Source organism: Uranotaenia lowii, chromosome 2 (assembly GCF_029784155.1).
Source record: "Uranotaenia lowii strain MFRU-FL chromosome 2, ASM2978415v1, whole genome shotgun sequence".
Classification (NCBI taxonomy): Eukaryota; Metazoa; Arthropoda; class Insecta; order Diptera; family Culicidae; genus Uranotaenia; species Uranotaenia lowii.
The window spans coordinates 332,703,275-332,720,564 of NC_073692.1; the positions used below are offsets into that span (position 1 = coordinate 332,703,275).

The 17,290-nt window shown below is 35.9% G+C and overlaps 1 protein-coding gene across 2 annotated transcripts in view; it reads right to left on the reverse strand.

Moving 5' to 3' along the window:
- The window catches only part of LOC129746289 (probable citrate synthase 2, mitochondrial), a 30,168-nt gene that overhangs the window by 9,513 nt on the left and 3,365 nt on the right, over window positions 1-17,290 (reverse strand). For both annotated transcript variants that reach the window (XM_055739887.1, XM_055739888.1), the window contains exon 3: window positions 10,121-10,279. In XM_055739887.1, coding sequence (XP_055595862.1) covers window positions 10,121-10,279 — 159 coding nt within the window. The remainder of the gene's footprint in view (window positions 1-10,120; window positions 10,280-17,290) is intronic.

The following is a 17,290-nucleotide window of genomic DNA, read 5'->3' on the forward strand; positions in this document are numbered from 1 at the left end:
AATCTAAAATTGACGGTTCTGAACTATGATAAATTCACTGTAATCTGTAATTAAGATAAGAAAACTGAGAATGGTTCTGTAATCTTATTGGGATAAAAGTTATTTCCCATAAATTTATCATTCAATATGTATTTTTATAATTTTCATGTCGTTATTTTTATTTCTTTTTATTACTATCCAGGTCCACTATGATCGTTCTGCTATGTAGCTTTTCTCTGCTTTTCGAGATTTTTCACATCAATCTGAAGCATCAAAATCAACGGCAGCTGCAATTCCGCATCAAATACGCGTCAGGTTTTCCGCAGTCATCATATCTGATGGTAAAATGTGTAGATTTATCTTATTTTGTTGTAACATAGTTCTTTATAGGTAAAATTGTAAAATCTAAAGTTTTTGTGATTAATAAAATATTATAATGTTTCAAAGCCAGATGTTTCATTTTTCATAACAAATCAATTTAAAATCGAAAGAAAAATTAAATACATTCATTTCATTGCCTAGAATAATCATTTTTATCAAATTACGACTAAATTACTTTCACTGGAAATTCCTATAAAATTTATCGTAAGGCAAAACTATAGTGCGCAAAATTTTGCGCTCACTATAAAAAGTATTGGATTTTCTAGTAGTGCAAAAATACTAGAATTCCCAATACTGTTTATAGCCCGATTTTGCTCAGTGTGGTGGGTGAAAATGGCTTTAAAATTCAAACTTGATAAAACTAATTCCGGTAGCCTAGTAGTGGCCTTCCGGTCGGTAATTTATTGTTAGAGACAACAAATTACCATTGCAACGATCGGCATGCATGCAAATGCATAAAATACTTAGCACCGACCGTTGACTCAATAAAGGGAATCCACCCGAGTATCCATTAGGCGTTAGGGATACCATCTGTAAGTTTATCCGTGCTACATGTGCAATAGTCTGAGTCTATTTGGGGTCATTTTTGAATTTCTCAAACCCTGGGGTCTTAAAAGCTTCGTTTTGGTTCAAAACTCATCCATGATTTTTTGCAGAATTTTTAAGTGCAAGACAGGCTTGGTGATAGCTTAAGATGTCTTCAAACGAGAAGTCTTTAAAAGTGAAACAGTGGCTAAAAATTTGTCCTTGCTGCCATGAGACGGAATTCTAGACAAAAAGCGTGTCGCAGATTAAGCTTCTGGTAAGAATACGAGAGGCTGGAAAAAAGCGCACATCTGATAAAGGGAAAATAGAATGCATGAGGGAATGTCTGTTTGATAGAACGTCATTAGCGGTGAGATCCTCTTAGTGCTAGTGGAGGTAATTCTGTGTCAAAGACATGGATGAGATCCCGACTGATCAAGAAGTGATCGGGTTTTAAAGAACAGACGGGTTCTGCTCGCAGACAATAGGAGATCTTCAGACGCAACAGCAACGCTCGACTGTACCTGAACCTGTGGCCGAACCAAAGATGGTATATATGATTATATGAATCATTTGAGGCCAAACCGAGGAAAAATGCTGTGGATCATGACGAAGTGATGAAAGTTTTCATACAAGAAACTTGACTGACGAGAGGCATTCTAATGGAAATCACAATTCTCTGCTAGGTTGCCAAAATTTTTTTTTCAAAAATCAGGCAAAATCAGACTACGTTAAAGTAACGGAAATTTCGCTCAAAGTGATGACCTTTTTTGGTCATCGCTCCACATTTTCACTCTAATATGTGTTGTGAGCCCCTACTTGGTTGAATAATTCTATACTGAATCAAAGCAATCGAAATATTCCCTTCAATTCCCTTTTTTAAATAAAAAATAAAGAGATTCTTTGATTGCTTTGATTCAGCCACATTTTCAATTTTTATCTTCAGCAATCCGCTATTTCGAAGCTGCGCTGCTGCCATCTGGGGTAGTACGATGAAGCGTGAGCAACATTCTGGGTGAACGATAAATTATAGACGACTTTACATTGCTTCGAGTTAAGTTTTCATAAATCTAAATGATTATGAAAAAAAAAAAAAGTTTGAAAAATTTAAGTTTGTTTTCAATTAAATTAGAATAAATTAGCCTGGTAGAAGAGTCAATTCTATCTGAAAGCTCCATTTTAAAATAGTCAGTTGGTCAGAAAAAACTAAAATGTAAATCAATCTTTTCGTTCGTTCATTTTCTAAACTTTTAATTTTTTCCAATTATCTATATTGGTGTATCATATCTTTATATTAAACTTTATGCGCTTCTCGTCGGTCTGTATGCATGAACAATTTGTTACTTTAAACTATTGGATTTGGTTTAGTTGTAACATTTCATGAATACGTTATATACAAATTTAAATAGTTTCAGCCTAAGACAGTATAAAGTGTTAAATTTTAATTTTAATTTTTTTACGGCTAGTGGTTGTATAAATTTAATTTTTAATAAAATTTCTCCAAAAAAATCATATAAGGCAAAAAAAATCACATAAAGTACAAAACATGATATAACCATTGAACGATGTCAATTGCATACCGTCAAAGTAAACTTAAATTGTGTATTTATTCAAGGATATATTTTTTCCTTGGCATTTTTACCACCATCAAATATCCAAATCCGCCATACAGCTTTCAAATTATTATGGCTGATAGTATGCAGCTGCAGAAGGAAACCTAATAGAAAATATCAAAAATTTATGTTTTTTTGAATAAAAAAATTCTAGCTTACCAATTGTTGGTTCTTCCCCAAATTTTGAAGGAATGTTAATTGATTTCTTCTTTAACAAACTGCAATTGAAAATGTGCATTTGGCTTGAGTTTTCATTCAGAAATATGTGAAATACTCTGAAGAGTTTTTGGCGTAGTAAAAAATTGACCTTTTTTGTTGTCCATTTGCGATGCTTCACGGAACATATACATTTTTTCCTGTAGCTCAAAATAATCTCTGAATCTTCTACTTTAAATTTGTATCTATCATTTTCTGAAAAACCCTAACCAAATCAGAGAAAATAATGATTTATTACTAGCTAGTTTTTCCCCCTGTTTGTTTACATTTTTTGCACGCACACGATCTGTCAAAAATTAGCTACGAAATCGCGAATGGTACCTTAAGTCTGTTTCACATAGAATCTGGTCGCATCTTTTCATTTACTGCAGCGCCCGTAGTTGTCACTTCGCGAATCACAGTGTTTTGATCCACGGAAAATAATAAAAAGGTAAAATTTACCGAGTTAGCAAAGGTGAACGCTCGTGAAAGCCAAAAAGGTTATACCTCTTCGAGGTGAAACTCACCTCACAGCGAGGTAAAATTTACCTGAATCGAGGTTGGAAAAAAGGTACAATTCACCGAGAAAAAAGGTGAATCCAAAAAAGGTAAATTTTACCTCGTAGCGAGGTGAAGTTCACCTGAATTGAGCTGAATAAAAAAGAATAATTCACCTAAAAAAAAGTAAATCCAAATAAGGTAAAACTTACCTCGTAGCGAGGTGAAGTTGACCTGGATTTAGCTAAACGAAACGGTACAATTCTTCTCGAAAAAAAGTAACTATTCGCCAAACCCGTTCATTGAGGTTAAGCTGTTTTGTCATTCTAGGAGCAAGTTTTGCTTTGTGCCTAATATGTGAAAATCGGAATAGAATGGTAAGTGTTCTTATATATCATTTAGTTGTGCTGGTTCTCGTCATAATACTTTTACTTTTGTTTCAGATCGGCCCATAGAGCTTTGAGGTGTATTCCACGTCATCCTCCAGCCGGAAAAGCCGAACCTGACCGGATTAGTCGAACGGAGGAGGCCATGAATGTACGCAACGCAGGTGGATTCAGCGGCCATAGCGGCTCAGAAGAACGCGAAGCCGAATTACCAGTCCCTATTTATCTCCAATAAATATCATTTTCGAAAGAATTTTGTATTTTTTTAATTCTTATTGAAGAAAACAATCAAACTAACCAGCATTTACCTTTTAAATCAGTAAATGGGAAAACGATATTATTTACTATTTTGCTAGGTGAATGCGAAAAAGGTAAAATTTACCTTTTTGCTAGGTAAATTGAAAAAAGGTAAAATTTACCTTGAATGGAAATGTTTACAAAGAACATTGTCTCCAGAAGAGGGTTTTGCCATTCATTCGGTCCCACAAAGATCCGTTGAAGTTCTGGCCGGAGCTGGCAAGCTGCCACTACAGTCGGGATGTCGTTAAGTGGTATAAGGAGAACAAGATCGATTTTGTTGAAAAAAAGTATCAATCCACCACACTGTCCGGATTTTCGTCCCATCGAGAAATATTGGGCAATAGTTAAGGGCAAACTGAAGAAATGTGGCAGAACCATGAAAAAACCCGCTCAAATGGAAAAGTGGTCGAACAAGATGGCGAATGAGGTTACCAGCAGTACTGTGCAGAAAATGATGGGTGGTATCACAAAAAAAGTTCGAACATTCATCCGAAAAGCTGACGAATGATTTTTATGTATTTTTTTTCTTCAAGTGCAATAAAAACCCTACAAAATGACATTTTTACTTTTGTTGTAAGTTATTTCTTTGCGGAGAAATGATCTATTTTATCCGACCAGATTATAGTGAAACAGACTCAGTTCCTATCCAGAATCCAGTTCTTACTACCCATTTTTCATCACATTCTATAAATTCAGGCAAAATCAGGCATATCTTCAAAAATTAGGGAAATTCAATGGCTTATCAGGTTGTCAGGCTGAGCGTCCAAAAATCAGACAAAACCTGAAAAATTAGGCACATTGGCATCTCTGGTGTTATGTGTTAACTTTTCTTCTCCTATTTTCGCCAGTAATTTTTCTTTTGTTTATGTTTGCACATTTTGGCTCAAAATGCCGTTCTACGAACTGTGGTGGCTTCCAGTGTTTACCATATTCTAAAATCCCCAAACACTCTTTGCAAGCAAAGTAATGGCAGACCAGCGAAAATAATGGACGCAAAAGGACTTCGTTCTCTTTCTCGTGCTTTCAATAACAAGGGTTCACTTAACCAACGGGATGCCGGCAAAAAGTTCAATTGTTCTCACCAATACATTGGCAAGACATTGTAAAAAGTTGGAATTCAGTGCCAAAAGAGGGCGAGAGCCCCAGAATACACTCAGATTTGGACTCGTTAAATTCCAATGCCGCTAGATGATCAAAAATTATTCCTGAAAATGTATTGTTTTGGACGACGAAAGTTACTTCCCTCTTTCGAAGACGCACATCCCCGTTAATGATCGAACCTATTCCAAGGATAGTTCTACTACATCTCCTAACATTAAATACAAGTTTAATCAAAAGTTCGAACAGAAAGTGATGCTGTACATCGCCATTTCCGAACGAGGTATTTTTAAGCCATGGTTCAACAATACGTGTTTTGGCCGGATAAAGCTTCATCGCATTATGTCAAAAAAAAAAAAACTAAATTCTTCCTGAATAACCATTCGATCCCATTTGTACCCAAGAACCACAACCCGACAAATCTGCCCCAGTGTCACCCAATCTAATTTTTTCCGAACTTTGAGCACAGATGAACTTTGAGCTCATTGGTGTACGAAAAAGCCAAGAATTGCAAACAATTGATTGGTAGAATCAAGAGATTTATTCACAAGTTGACATGAAGGTCGTACAGGTACAACGCTCCTGTTCCGACTTCAAATGGAAGCTTGGCAAACAGCCGAATATGGAACGTTTTCAACTGTTCACTAATTTTTTTTTCAACAATGGACAATGTACCATTAATTTCAATAAATTAAATCTTCTTTAATTACACTTTTTTCATTGCTTGAAATAGAAATCACGAAATTTTAGTTGCCGCCCGTTATAGCAACTGGAATATATCTTTTCTCATGTGGTCGTAACGATTTTACCCCGTTGTTTCAACAGTTGAAATCTCTGAACGATCTTAGGAAAAAAAGAGCTCAGGAAAACGAAGTGTCAATTTGCCGGAGAATTATGAAAGTTTTATTCCTGAAATTTGAAGAAAACCCAGGTTTTTTAGGTCTTGAAGAGTATCCGCGAATAATAGGGAAATCTTACACAATAAGTTTTACGCACGGGATAATGGCTTTCTGACTCAAAGGAATGCGCGTTGCTTCATTTCTCTTATAAACTGGAGAAGGTACTCGTACATATTTCAAGGCTGTTCTTGAAGCACAAGCGGAAATAAGCAGTGATGAACGAGTATTGCATGGAAACAAGCTTGAGTAGCTGTTGTGCAGGTCCATTTTTTTCAATTCAATCGTGGAACGCGCGAATGTCATACTCTTTGTAAAAACTAAGCTACAGTGCAGCTTCATTCGTGCGACCTAGACAGAGCAACGTAAGTTTATGACATCATCGCCCAAGATAAAAAAAAATGAAGCGTATCGATTTACGGGGGAGGACTTGAACTCTCTACTAGGGTGGTCGGATTTACCGGGCGGTTTTTTTCAAATTCGGTATTTCGGTATTTGAAAATTATAAAACCGATAAAACCGGTAAAACCGGTATTTTTCAAAACATATCGAATTCATGAAAAAGTTTCGTCTTATTGCAGTAGTAATGGCATAAAATGCTCAGAATTTATTAAGCAATAGATTTAGCAACATTTTAGATTTATGGTATTGTGTCTTCCCTTTTTATCCCTTTTTCATAAATCTTTCATCATCCTCATGATAATCATAATATTTATCATCGTAATTTCATTATTATTATTTCGCTGTGAGGTTGCAGAAATTATAGAAGTTTCATATAATTTTCAACGAATTTTTGGCCTGTACTCTGTAATACAGTATTCAGATTAAAGAACAGATTTTATAGATTTAGTAAAAGTTTTAGAACGTCTTTCATGAAAATGATATACATAATATTTTGATATACAAAAAGATTTAACGGGAAAAAAATACGTTATTTGATTATGCAAAACACAAAACACTGTGACAAAGTTGACTCACAGAATTTCTGATTTTTGTTGTCCAGAATACGAATGTTTTCTTCGCAACCTAGGTCGAGATCGCATTCAGTTTTCCTTTCTAACATTAAAACGAACGAAAAGGAATAAAAATGTTTTCAATATCCAGTCAAAGTTCAGCAATAAATATAGTTGTTCGGATCTGATCCATACGTTTTTTTTATTACAATACTGTTACAGATTTATAAAAACTATGTTACTGCTTTGTCTGGAAAAAGAATATGCTTCAACAGCGTTAAAAATAAAAACAACAGAGTCCCATCAATTACCTTGAAAATATTGATAGATAAATTTCTTACAAACATTTGAACATGTGCTTTAACTGCTGACTCTGTTAAAACATTTTATGTTTAAAAACAAAGTAGGGAGCTTCTAATCTTTCGGTTTTAAAATTTAAATTTGCGAAGGCCCGGCACTGCTTAGAATGATTTTGACCAAATTTGCCTGTTTATAGATAAATCATTTTTGCATCTTTTGATCAAATTACAGTTTTTCAATGAAAAATACAGTAATTATTGTGAAGCAATCTTTAATTTCTTGTAGCTGTAGCTCTTTTCTTCAGTCATTGTACACTTGAACAGTCTTTAAATGTTGTGGAGCGTTAGTTTGATAGCTGAACTGAAATGTGTAAAGTTTCATGAAAAAATATCTTCTAAGAGATAGATGACAGCTTGGCAATGCTCTTTTGAACGCCACTATAGCTTAAGTCCAAAACGTTGCATCGACAAGTTTTAACAATAATCAAATCTCACATAAACCTTGCAGTAAGATTTATTGAGCTTAGATTTTGAAGCTGATTGTACAAAATTTGAGTATTTGCACTCATACATATTTGGTATAACATAACATTTAGCTGTGTCAATTTTATTTTAATGCAGAAAAAAAATGAAAAATTTACCGGAAATACCGGTTTTTTACCGTCCTTATAGTCGGTATTTACGGTATTGGAAAATGGACGGTTAATCGGTTTTACCGGTTTCGGTAAAACCGGTTAGACCACCCTACTCTCTACCAATATCGTGAAAAATTCGTTTTAAATTTACAGAACACTTCGACAGTTCCATTTTCTGACCTATTTTTTTATATCCTGAAAACGGGCTGTAATTTATTCTGTTGAAGGCTACAATGCATTGCAATGTAGGCTCTTCAATAGTAAACATTCTTGTTCATGGAAGAAATATATTTATCCACATAAGACTCTGAGTAAAAGCTACCCAGAGGGAGAAAATATGGAAAAATTGTCAGTATTTATAATGGAAAACCCTTCCAAAGGCGATTAAATAAGGGGCCATTCAAATATCACGTTCTACGTTTAAAGTGGGAAGAGGGTATAGCAGCTTGTTACGCTTTGTGGATTTTGGATAGAAAATCTGATGAGAATGTGTTACCTGGAAGGGGAGGGTTGAAAATGATCGAAAAAAGTAATATTTGAATGGCCTACTAACTGATCGTTATTTAGTCATCCATTCAGGTTACTGATGGCGGTTTTTTCTAATGCCAAATGACGAGAAAGTTGATCCCTAGGGCTAGGTCTGCATGAAAGCTAGAAGTGATGTCTTACAAGTTCGAACGCGCAGCGTAACGAGTCAGTTACTAAAATGATTTTTTAAATGTACACCATCTCATATGTGTTTACCATAGTTTTACCAACTTTTCAATAAGTGTTTTATTAAAAAAAAATGATATACGTGCACAATTTTTTTTTTGTTAAAATTGAGGAAAAAAGGTTTTAAAGAATTCTGGGACCTGTTTCATCCCGGGGAAGATATGTTCTGGGAAATGAACCATTCTGGGCAAAAAAAAAATTGGATACAATCGCCTGGAGGCGATTACTGTACTGTAGCCATCATAACGAGGTGAAGTTTGGCATGTTACGTCACGAGACTTACAGAATGAACCATACTATTGGCATTTTTAATATATAGCAATAAAATTCTTCGAAATAATTTAATAATTTACGAGTTTATGGGCTTTTTAAAAAATTGGTAATCCAAAAATTTTTCATGTCCGTTTTTTTAGAGCCGCTCGACACACGGTAACCCTAATCTGGCCGCACATGTCGTTGGCGGTTGGCAGATCACTAACAATAAAATCAAGCATCAACAACCAGACCCGGGAGCGAGCCCTGCCAGGGTAAGTGTAATTTCCCTAATTGAATCGCGTCGGTACTTGATTGCGGTTAGGCACAATTGAGGCGGGGGATATCCAGTTACGATGAGTTGTTGTTCAAGCAATTTGTACTGCAAAAGCGATTGATTGATCGCTGTGACCGTATAGCTCTTGCGTATCCATCTATAGCTGCAAGTCATGTGATAACTCAGAGGGAAGTTTTTGTCTATAAAGTTCGCGGGATTTGAACAATTTTTGAAAATCAACAGACGTTGCTATTTTTATAGAGGTTTATTTAGGCTTTTAATGAATATAACTGAGTTTTGCACCTGTCAAGTTCGGTTTTGAACAAACCAGCTTCACATGGATTTTTTTTTAAATAATCAATTTAAAACCAAAGGGAATTGGCACTGCAAGGGTCAGCAATCATCGTTAGCGCCACTAGCAGATGTCCACTCGAAACTCATGCATATACACACGATACCAATTTGCAATCTCCATATGCACAAATCGTTTGTGATCGTCAACGATCGCGCACATAGACCGTGGAAAATGAAATGCTCATGGAGCGACCGACGACGACGATGGGCGGTCATCTTCTGTCAGTTTTCGTTGCGTTGATCATCATTGCTAAATTCAATTGAGCACATTAACGGGGGCTCGCGGAAAGTTCATCAGGTCCATGAGGCCGCCGCATCAGGTATTCTCTTCTTACACACGACTCAATGGGATTTCAAAAATATCTTCCTCGTTAGGGAAGAAGCGGAATGTGTGGTGCAGCCAATCGATGCTATTTTTGGTAAAAGTATATTTTTGGTTTTTGAAGCAAATTTTAAGAGCACTGCACCGAAAGACACATCAAGGGCAAAGTGTTGCTGCATATTATCAAACAACAGAGCGAAAATTGTTTGCAAGTTTGTTGGCGTCACAACTGTTGACGAACTGCGCTTAAAACGGAAGCAATTAACCCAATTCTCTAGAAACTCTTTCAATTTTTTAATGGCAGTGAAATCATCTTGATATCTCTAGTGAAACGGCTATTTTCTAAGTATTATCAGATATCAGACTGCCAAAGACATTAAAAGATTCAAATGAGAAGATCGATTTTCGAAAAAAGGGACGATAACCATTTTTTGAAGACTTACCATATCGACGGTGACTTCGCCGACCTTGGTGGCACCGTGCTGCTTGCGGAAGTTCTTAATGCGTTCCTGCTCCTTGGGGATCTTCTCAGACAGGATCGCCTTCAGGTCTGTGCTATCGGAAGCATTGCGCACGAAGGTGGCCACCGACGGGAGTAAAGTCTGCAGGGAATAAAAGGGAAATGAACAAAAGGTTAGAAAAAATATTTCTATCAAAATCAGAATTTTTTTTTGTAAGTCTAAGCCTGTAATGAGATAACTGAGCGCGATATACCTTTTTTTAATCATAGGTTTTTTTTATTGAAACATTTTACCTTTAAAGTTTCTATTAGCCGAATGCATCATTTTATCACTTTATGAATCTATGTTAATATACATACTTATTATTAACTTTTTTTTAAAGTTATTGGAAACCTCATGTCGTGTCTATTATATTGTGTTGATGCAGTAAGCAACACAAAGATCATTGAAATGTTCGCAGTTGATGTTTAATGATAAGAGGTTTTCGTCATCACAATGAATGGGATTGGACCTTCTTATGTCTATGCGAAAAGATCAGCTGATCACGCGTTTCTATATTTGAACAATATTTGTGTTTATTCGTTAAACACTGCAACCTGTCACGTTTTACGCACACACCGTGTATTTTCTATGACGCACAAGGTTTAATTCAGTTTATTCTCTTTTCTGGAAATCGCCAAAACAAAATTTGGAAAATCGTCATGATCCTATAATAATAACAAAATCAGTATTTAAACGATTCGAGTCCCCCTTTAAATTGGATAACGTTCAAAATGTTGTTACCGGGCGACTACATATTACCAAATGCAGAGGATCACTACTGCTCTGCTAAGCGTATTTAGTACTTCCGTGATGCAAGACGATAGTTTTATTTTAGGATTTACCTAGCCGATTTGTGATGCCATAAGTCATCGATCCCGGTCAAGTGTTATGCAATTTGCCTACTAGAGTTATTCACGAGACCAATTAGATCTGATTGAAGGGATGTAGGAAGGTGAACAAGTAATTTCTTGGCCGTGGTTATTTTTTTTAACCTTAATCCGTACCAGATTTTTTCACCCGTTAGAGTTCTTGGAGTGTAAATTTCACAATCCTGACTAAAACCACTTTATTTTTGTTGTTTCACAACTGATTTCTCAGACAATATTCAACAACAACAATAACTTATACGTTATTCAAAGTCTAGAGAAAAGAACGAAAAAAAGATGCTTCAGAAAAAAAAGTATAGATCGGCTACCAAATGCTCAACAAAATTTCACATAGTGCATATAAAAGCTGTATGTTGCACACAAGGATTTAAAAAAAATTGCAGATCATGGCCACAAAAATGTAAAAAATTGGTGGATAACCATACTTTTCAATCAATGAACCGTCAAAATTGTTACAGTCTCAGTAGAGAAAATTTTAAAAGAGGATGAGAAAGTTAACGTAATTCGACACGTTATTGCAACTATAGATTTTCGAAATACGAAACAGGAATTTATGAAGTATTTTCAAAAGTAGCTGTTGTTCGAGTTTTTTTTTATCAATTTTCAATTTCTTATTATATTCACCAGAAAGGGAATTTCATGCTGGTTCTAGTGAACTAATTTCATGAACGCTGCAATACTTAAAAAATTTTTAATAATTATAAATATGGACGTTTCGAAAAACGACCAGGAAGTCGATTTTTACCTAAATATTTTTTTTAGATAACTCCAGGTTTCGACGTTTTATGCAATTTTGGGTCATTTGACATTAACATTAAATTTCGATTTTTCAGATTTCCTTTGCCCCCTTTGATTTTGGTTTTGACTATTCTTAAGCTTCATTTTTTGCTAACATGACGAGCAGCTGAGCTTTTCATGAAAAAAGTTATAACCATTTCAAAATAATAAATCTGAATTCATTGGAAAGTATTTAAAAATTGCAGACTTTGCTTGCCAGAGCTTTTGAAAATTTGATGAAATGCTTTTAAACAGGTTATATAAATCAATAAATTCCCTGGATATGCAAAGCAGTTTTTCAAGATTTTTTATTCTCATGCTACGGTTACACAGCTTTCAAATAAGCAGACAAAAACGGTAAAATTAAAAAAAATATATATAAAAAAAATTTGTATAGCATCAATTATCTTTTCTGGGGTACAAGTTAGGTTTGTGCTTTGTTCACATGAATTGTTCCAGCAAGAATCATCCAAAGTTATATTTTTTCGGCACCTCTCTGGCGGTTTTTGATATTGAATATTTTGTTCTCCCATACCAATTTTCATACAAAATTTAAACTCGTTGCGCTAATTCAGGACTGGATGGATCGCTTCCTAAATCTTTATTACTATTTCTGGCAGTAAAAACAACCAAAAAAAGTTATAGGAGGTGTAAAAAAACAGCAATTTGAAATTTCCATACAAAGCTTGCAGTGATCTAATACACACCCCTTTTCTACACTCAATAACTTTTTGCCATTACTAACGTTTTTCAATGGACCCGTATAGTTTCAGAAAACATACAACAAAATAAAGCCAACAATGTGATTTTTTTTATTTTGCTAGACAAATTATACCGAAATCCCAAACAAACTTGAGCGTCGTTTACCCAAGAAACTATTCAAACTTCTATAGGTTTTGTAAGCATATGATTTTAGGATTGTTTAAAAGTTTGCGTTGCTTTGCTGCTCTAATACGAAATCTATATAGACATTTAAGACCAGCTGTAAAATAAACCCTATCACAGCAAAAAAAAAAAAAAAAAAATGTAACGATACCCGATGTAATTTATGAAGATGTTAGTCAGTCAATGTATTTTCAATGACTTCTTCAAAGATATTACATCGAAACTCTGTAAACGACTTGAACAGGTTATGTAGTGTAATATCACAAACTTATATGCAATATTACATCGAGTAGCCAATGTTTGTTTATTTTATTTATTTATTTAAGTCTTTGACTGCCGTCATACAGACCGAGTATGAAAATCACTTATGATTAAATTAAAGTTATGTTAATGCTAGGGAACGTCACGGATTGCACATTTAAACATTGATTTGGATACATTGAAGTCAAACAAGTGTGACACATCGTTGAAGACTTGACAACATCGATTAAGCGGGTGGTTTTGTCCAAAAACTGTTCTGCTTCTAGGTAGCCAGAAGGTGATTTGGTTGCGCAAACGGCGTGCTGGGGAGTGTACACTCAAGCTTTGGAGCAATTGTGGACAGTCAACAGTGTTTGTCTGGATATCGTATATAAACATTCTTTGCAAATATGTTCTTCTTTGACTCAGAGTCGATATAGACAGAAGAGCGCATCTTTGTAAGTAAGGCGGTAGCCTTACGGGGTCTCGCCAGGGCAGTCGACGCAGAGCATAACGAAGAAATTTTTTCTGAACTCGTTCGATCCGTTCGATATGAACAGAGTGGTAGGGTGCCCAAACTGGTGCCGCATATTCCAAGACAATTCGCACTAGAGAGCAGAACACTGTCTTGAGAGCATATGGGTCCTCGAAGCTTAAAGTATTTCTTCGCAGGAATCCAAACATAGCGAAGGCTTTAGCTGTTGTTGTTGCGATATGCTGATTAAACGATAGCTTCTGATCAAAGGTTACTCCTAGATCCTTAATGGTGACAACTCTTTCAAGCGGAGTGCCACCAAAAGCGTATTCGAAGGCCACGGAGGTTCTGGTTCTAAAAAAACTGATACACTTGCACTTATCGGCGTTTACTTCCATCCCATGTTTTCCACACCATGCGAGTAGTCTATTGATATCTTCTTGAAGCGCAGCACAGTCCACTCTCGAGTCAATGATCCTGTAGATTTTCAAATCGTCTGCGAACAGTAGCTTTGGCGATTGAATGAAAGTTGCAAGATCGTTAATGAAAATCACAAAGATAAGCGGTCCTAAGTGACTTCCCTGTGGAACACCAGACGGCATATCGAAACTAGTAGAATGAATTCCACAAATATTTATAAATCCATGACGATGTAACAGGTAGGAATGCAACCATTTGATTGCCCATTCTGGGAATCCGTAGCGCTTAAGTTTCTCGATCACGATCATATGCGGCACTTTATCAAAGGCTTTGGCAAAGTCGACATATATTGAGTCCACCTGCAGTTTTTTACCAATCGCTGTATGCAATTCACTGGCATAGCACATCAAGTTGGTCAACGTCGATCTTTTCCGAATAAACCCGTGCTGGACCTCGGCAAGTAACGGTGTAGCTGCTGAATAGAGCCTTTCGTACATCAAAACTTCGAGCACTTTTGAGAAACAGCAGAGTATTGAAATTGGCCGGTAGTTCTCCACACGATGAGCATTTCCAGACTTATGAATTGGAGAAATTGAAGCAATTTTCCAACGGCTAGGAAAAACTCCTTCTGAGATGGATCGGTTGAAAATTAGACAAAGCGGTGTTGCAAGGGAAACAGCTATTCGCGAAACCAACGACGATGGAATTCCATCTGGACCTGGACCTTTCGATGGATCAAGTTTACTGAGAATGTTTAGCACCTCATGCTCGGTAAATAGAGGCTGGGGTAGCCTGACGTCAAAGTTCGACAGATTTCCAAAATAGGTATCAGCACAGTTAGGAGTTGACGTTCAAACAAATTTCAATATCAAAAAGTTAGAAGGAGATTGCGGAGGTTAGAAGAATTTGTTCAGCTGGTAAGTAATATAAATTTTCATAAAAAATCATAGCAAAACCATAGATTTTAACTTATTTCCACTTTTGGTCGTTGGAAGGAAATAGCGCCTCAATGCATCAACCAAATAAAAAGTTCCGGAGACTTCAAACAACTGGATGTGATGGTGTGTATTTTTCCATTCCTATTCCTCCCTGAGAAATGTGTGATTAAAATGTTACAGGATTGAAGTGTTTCGGTACGCAATCGCAAAAAAGTGGCATGGTCATCCGAAGGACATGAACATGGGATTTCATCGATCAGTATTCTGTTACGCGTACAAATGTTGGCTGAACGAGGGATGCAGCGGTAACGTTCTATCGTAATGCTTGAGTCGGGAATTCAGTTCCTTGTGCGGAAAGACCGTAGATTATTTAATTATATATACAAGTCATTATAAAATTCTATCTTTATGTTTTCTTGAGATTCTTTATAATAGTCAATAATATGACACTATCGGAAGTCTGGTGGCTTGTAACTTTATTCGGGTACATTCAAATAATATAATTCTTCTGGATCCTCAATGAATTCTTGATATTTTTAATTTTCTTCAATACTCTTTGATGGAGGCACCCTTAAAGCCCAGCCAAAAAAACTCCCTAATCGGACCTTGAGTTTTGAAACTCTTCGCTTTAAATCGCTATATTTTTCCGGCTTCCCAACCGATTTTTATAACATTTATATAGTTATGGAAACTTCTTCATACAACTCAAATAAATTTTTCAAGCAAAGTATTGCAGCGCTTATATAATTACACCGCTAGAATCGGTATGAAATTGCCTTTCTGGTGAATATAAATATAAATTTTGCGGAAATCTTGCGTTTATATACTCAAAATCCAGTGCAAAGTTAAAGTGTAAGAAAATCTGAAAACATTCAAATTGACAAAAAGTTCAGGAAGCAGCTACCTTTGAAAATTCGTCGGAAATTCTGTGTTTAGTATTTAGAAAATCTAAAGATGTGCAAAATTACGTTAACTTTCCAAACCTCTTTTCAAAATTTATCTGGTATGACTTGCACAATTACGGCGGTTCGTTGATTTAAAAGTACGGTTATTAGACCACATTTTGGCATTTTATGTGATCATCATCTTAAAAAAATTAACGTCAGCTTTCTTGGACACTAATACCGTATTTGTTTATGCCGAGTGTTGCACTAGTGTTGCACTGGTGCACCACTAGGTGCTGTCAAACTGTTTGTTTATTCGGACGGTGTTGCACTGGTTTTGACCTGTCGGAGTTCTGCTTACGGACGGTGGCCCACCGATAATTTTGCCAGTGTTGCGAGAGAGCGTGTGAGTGAGCGAGGTAGCAATACACTGGCGAGGATTTGTGTTTGTTTTTATCGGGTACGGTGGAACACTCCACGAGTGGAGAAAACAAATACAGTATAAGTGATTTTTTTAACATTCCGTAGCTGATCTACAGTTTTTCCATGTCTTTTCGGATTTTTTTTTCTTAGGCTTTGATTAACGGAAAACTCAAGTTGATCGGTACTACACCGATCAGGAATTCGGAATTGTTTTCTGTTTGTAATATGTGTCCTCTATGTTCACTTGACACTGTAATCAATTTGTTCGAAAACACCAATATCTGTCCATGTACCCTATAATAGCATTAACTCTCTCGCAACATTAAACATAACGCCGAGAGAGTTCTCACACAATAGTATGTAAGCCATTTTAGTTAAGTTAGAATAGAATATAACGTTGAATTGAACGCACGGATTTCTCTACTTTCCCAATAAATCATATAAGTTAAAGATCAATCCAAGCGACTTAATTACCTTTGCTAAAGTGCATCCGAAAACGCGATCTGTAAGTGGTGGCAATCTAATTGCACAGTGGTACTTCGCACAATCAACCCCAAAGAGTGCAAACGAAAATCTCCCCCCGAGCGGGTGATCAGCTGTTGGTGCTAAGTGAAAGCGACTCACCTTACATTCCTGCTGCTGGTGGATGCCGTCGACGAGAGACGGGAAGAAATACCCCGAAATCCGAACCCCCCCATCGGCCGAGCCCGAACACAAGTGTTGTAGCTGAATATTGTCCGAAAAACTCTGACTTGTCTGTTTTAGCCAGGAGTGTCAAATTGACACTCTACGAACTCTAACGGGTAAAAATTTCTAGGACGGATGAAGGTTGAATAATAAAGGCTTTGTAGAAACCTATTTGCTTTAATAAAATAGAAATTTGCTGTTAAAGTGGCTTAAACATATTCGCTGTTTAAAAAAAAACCGTTTATATTTAAAAGCTTTTTAACAAAGAAGGCTTAGAAGACACTGTTCTTTAGCTTTTAAAATTTAAATTGGCTGTCAAAAACCATCAAATAAATCTTTTAAAGAATAATGTATCGGAACACTCGTAAAATTCAAATAAAATATTAATCGGATGTTCATAAAACCATTAAATGAGCTTTATAAAGAATGAAGGCTTTGAAAACACTATAGTTAGGTTAAATTAAATACAAATTGGGAATAAAAAAAACCTTTAA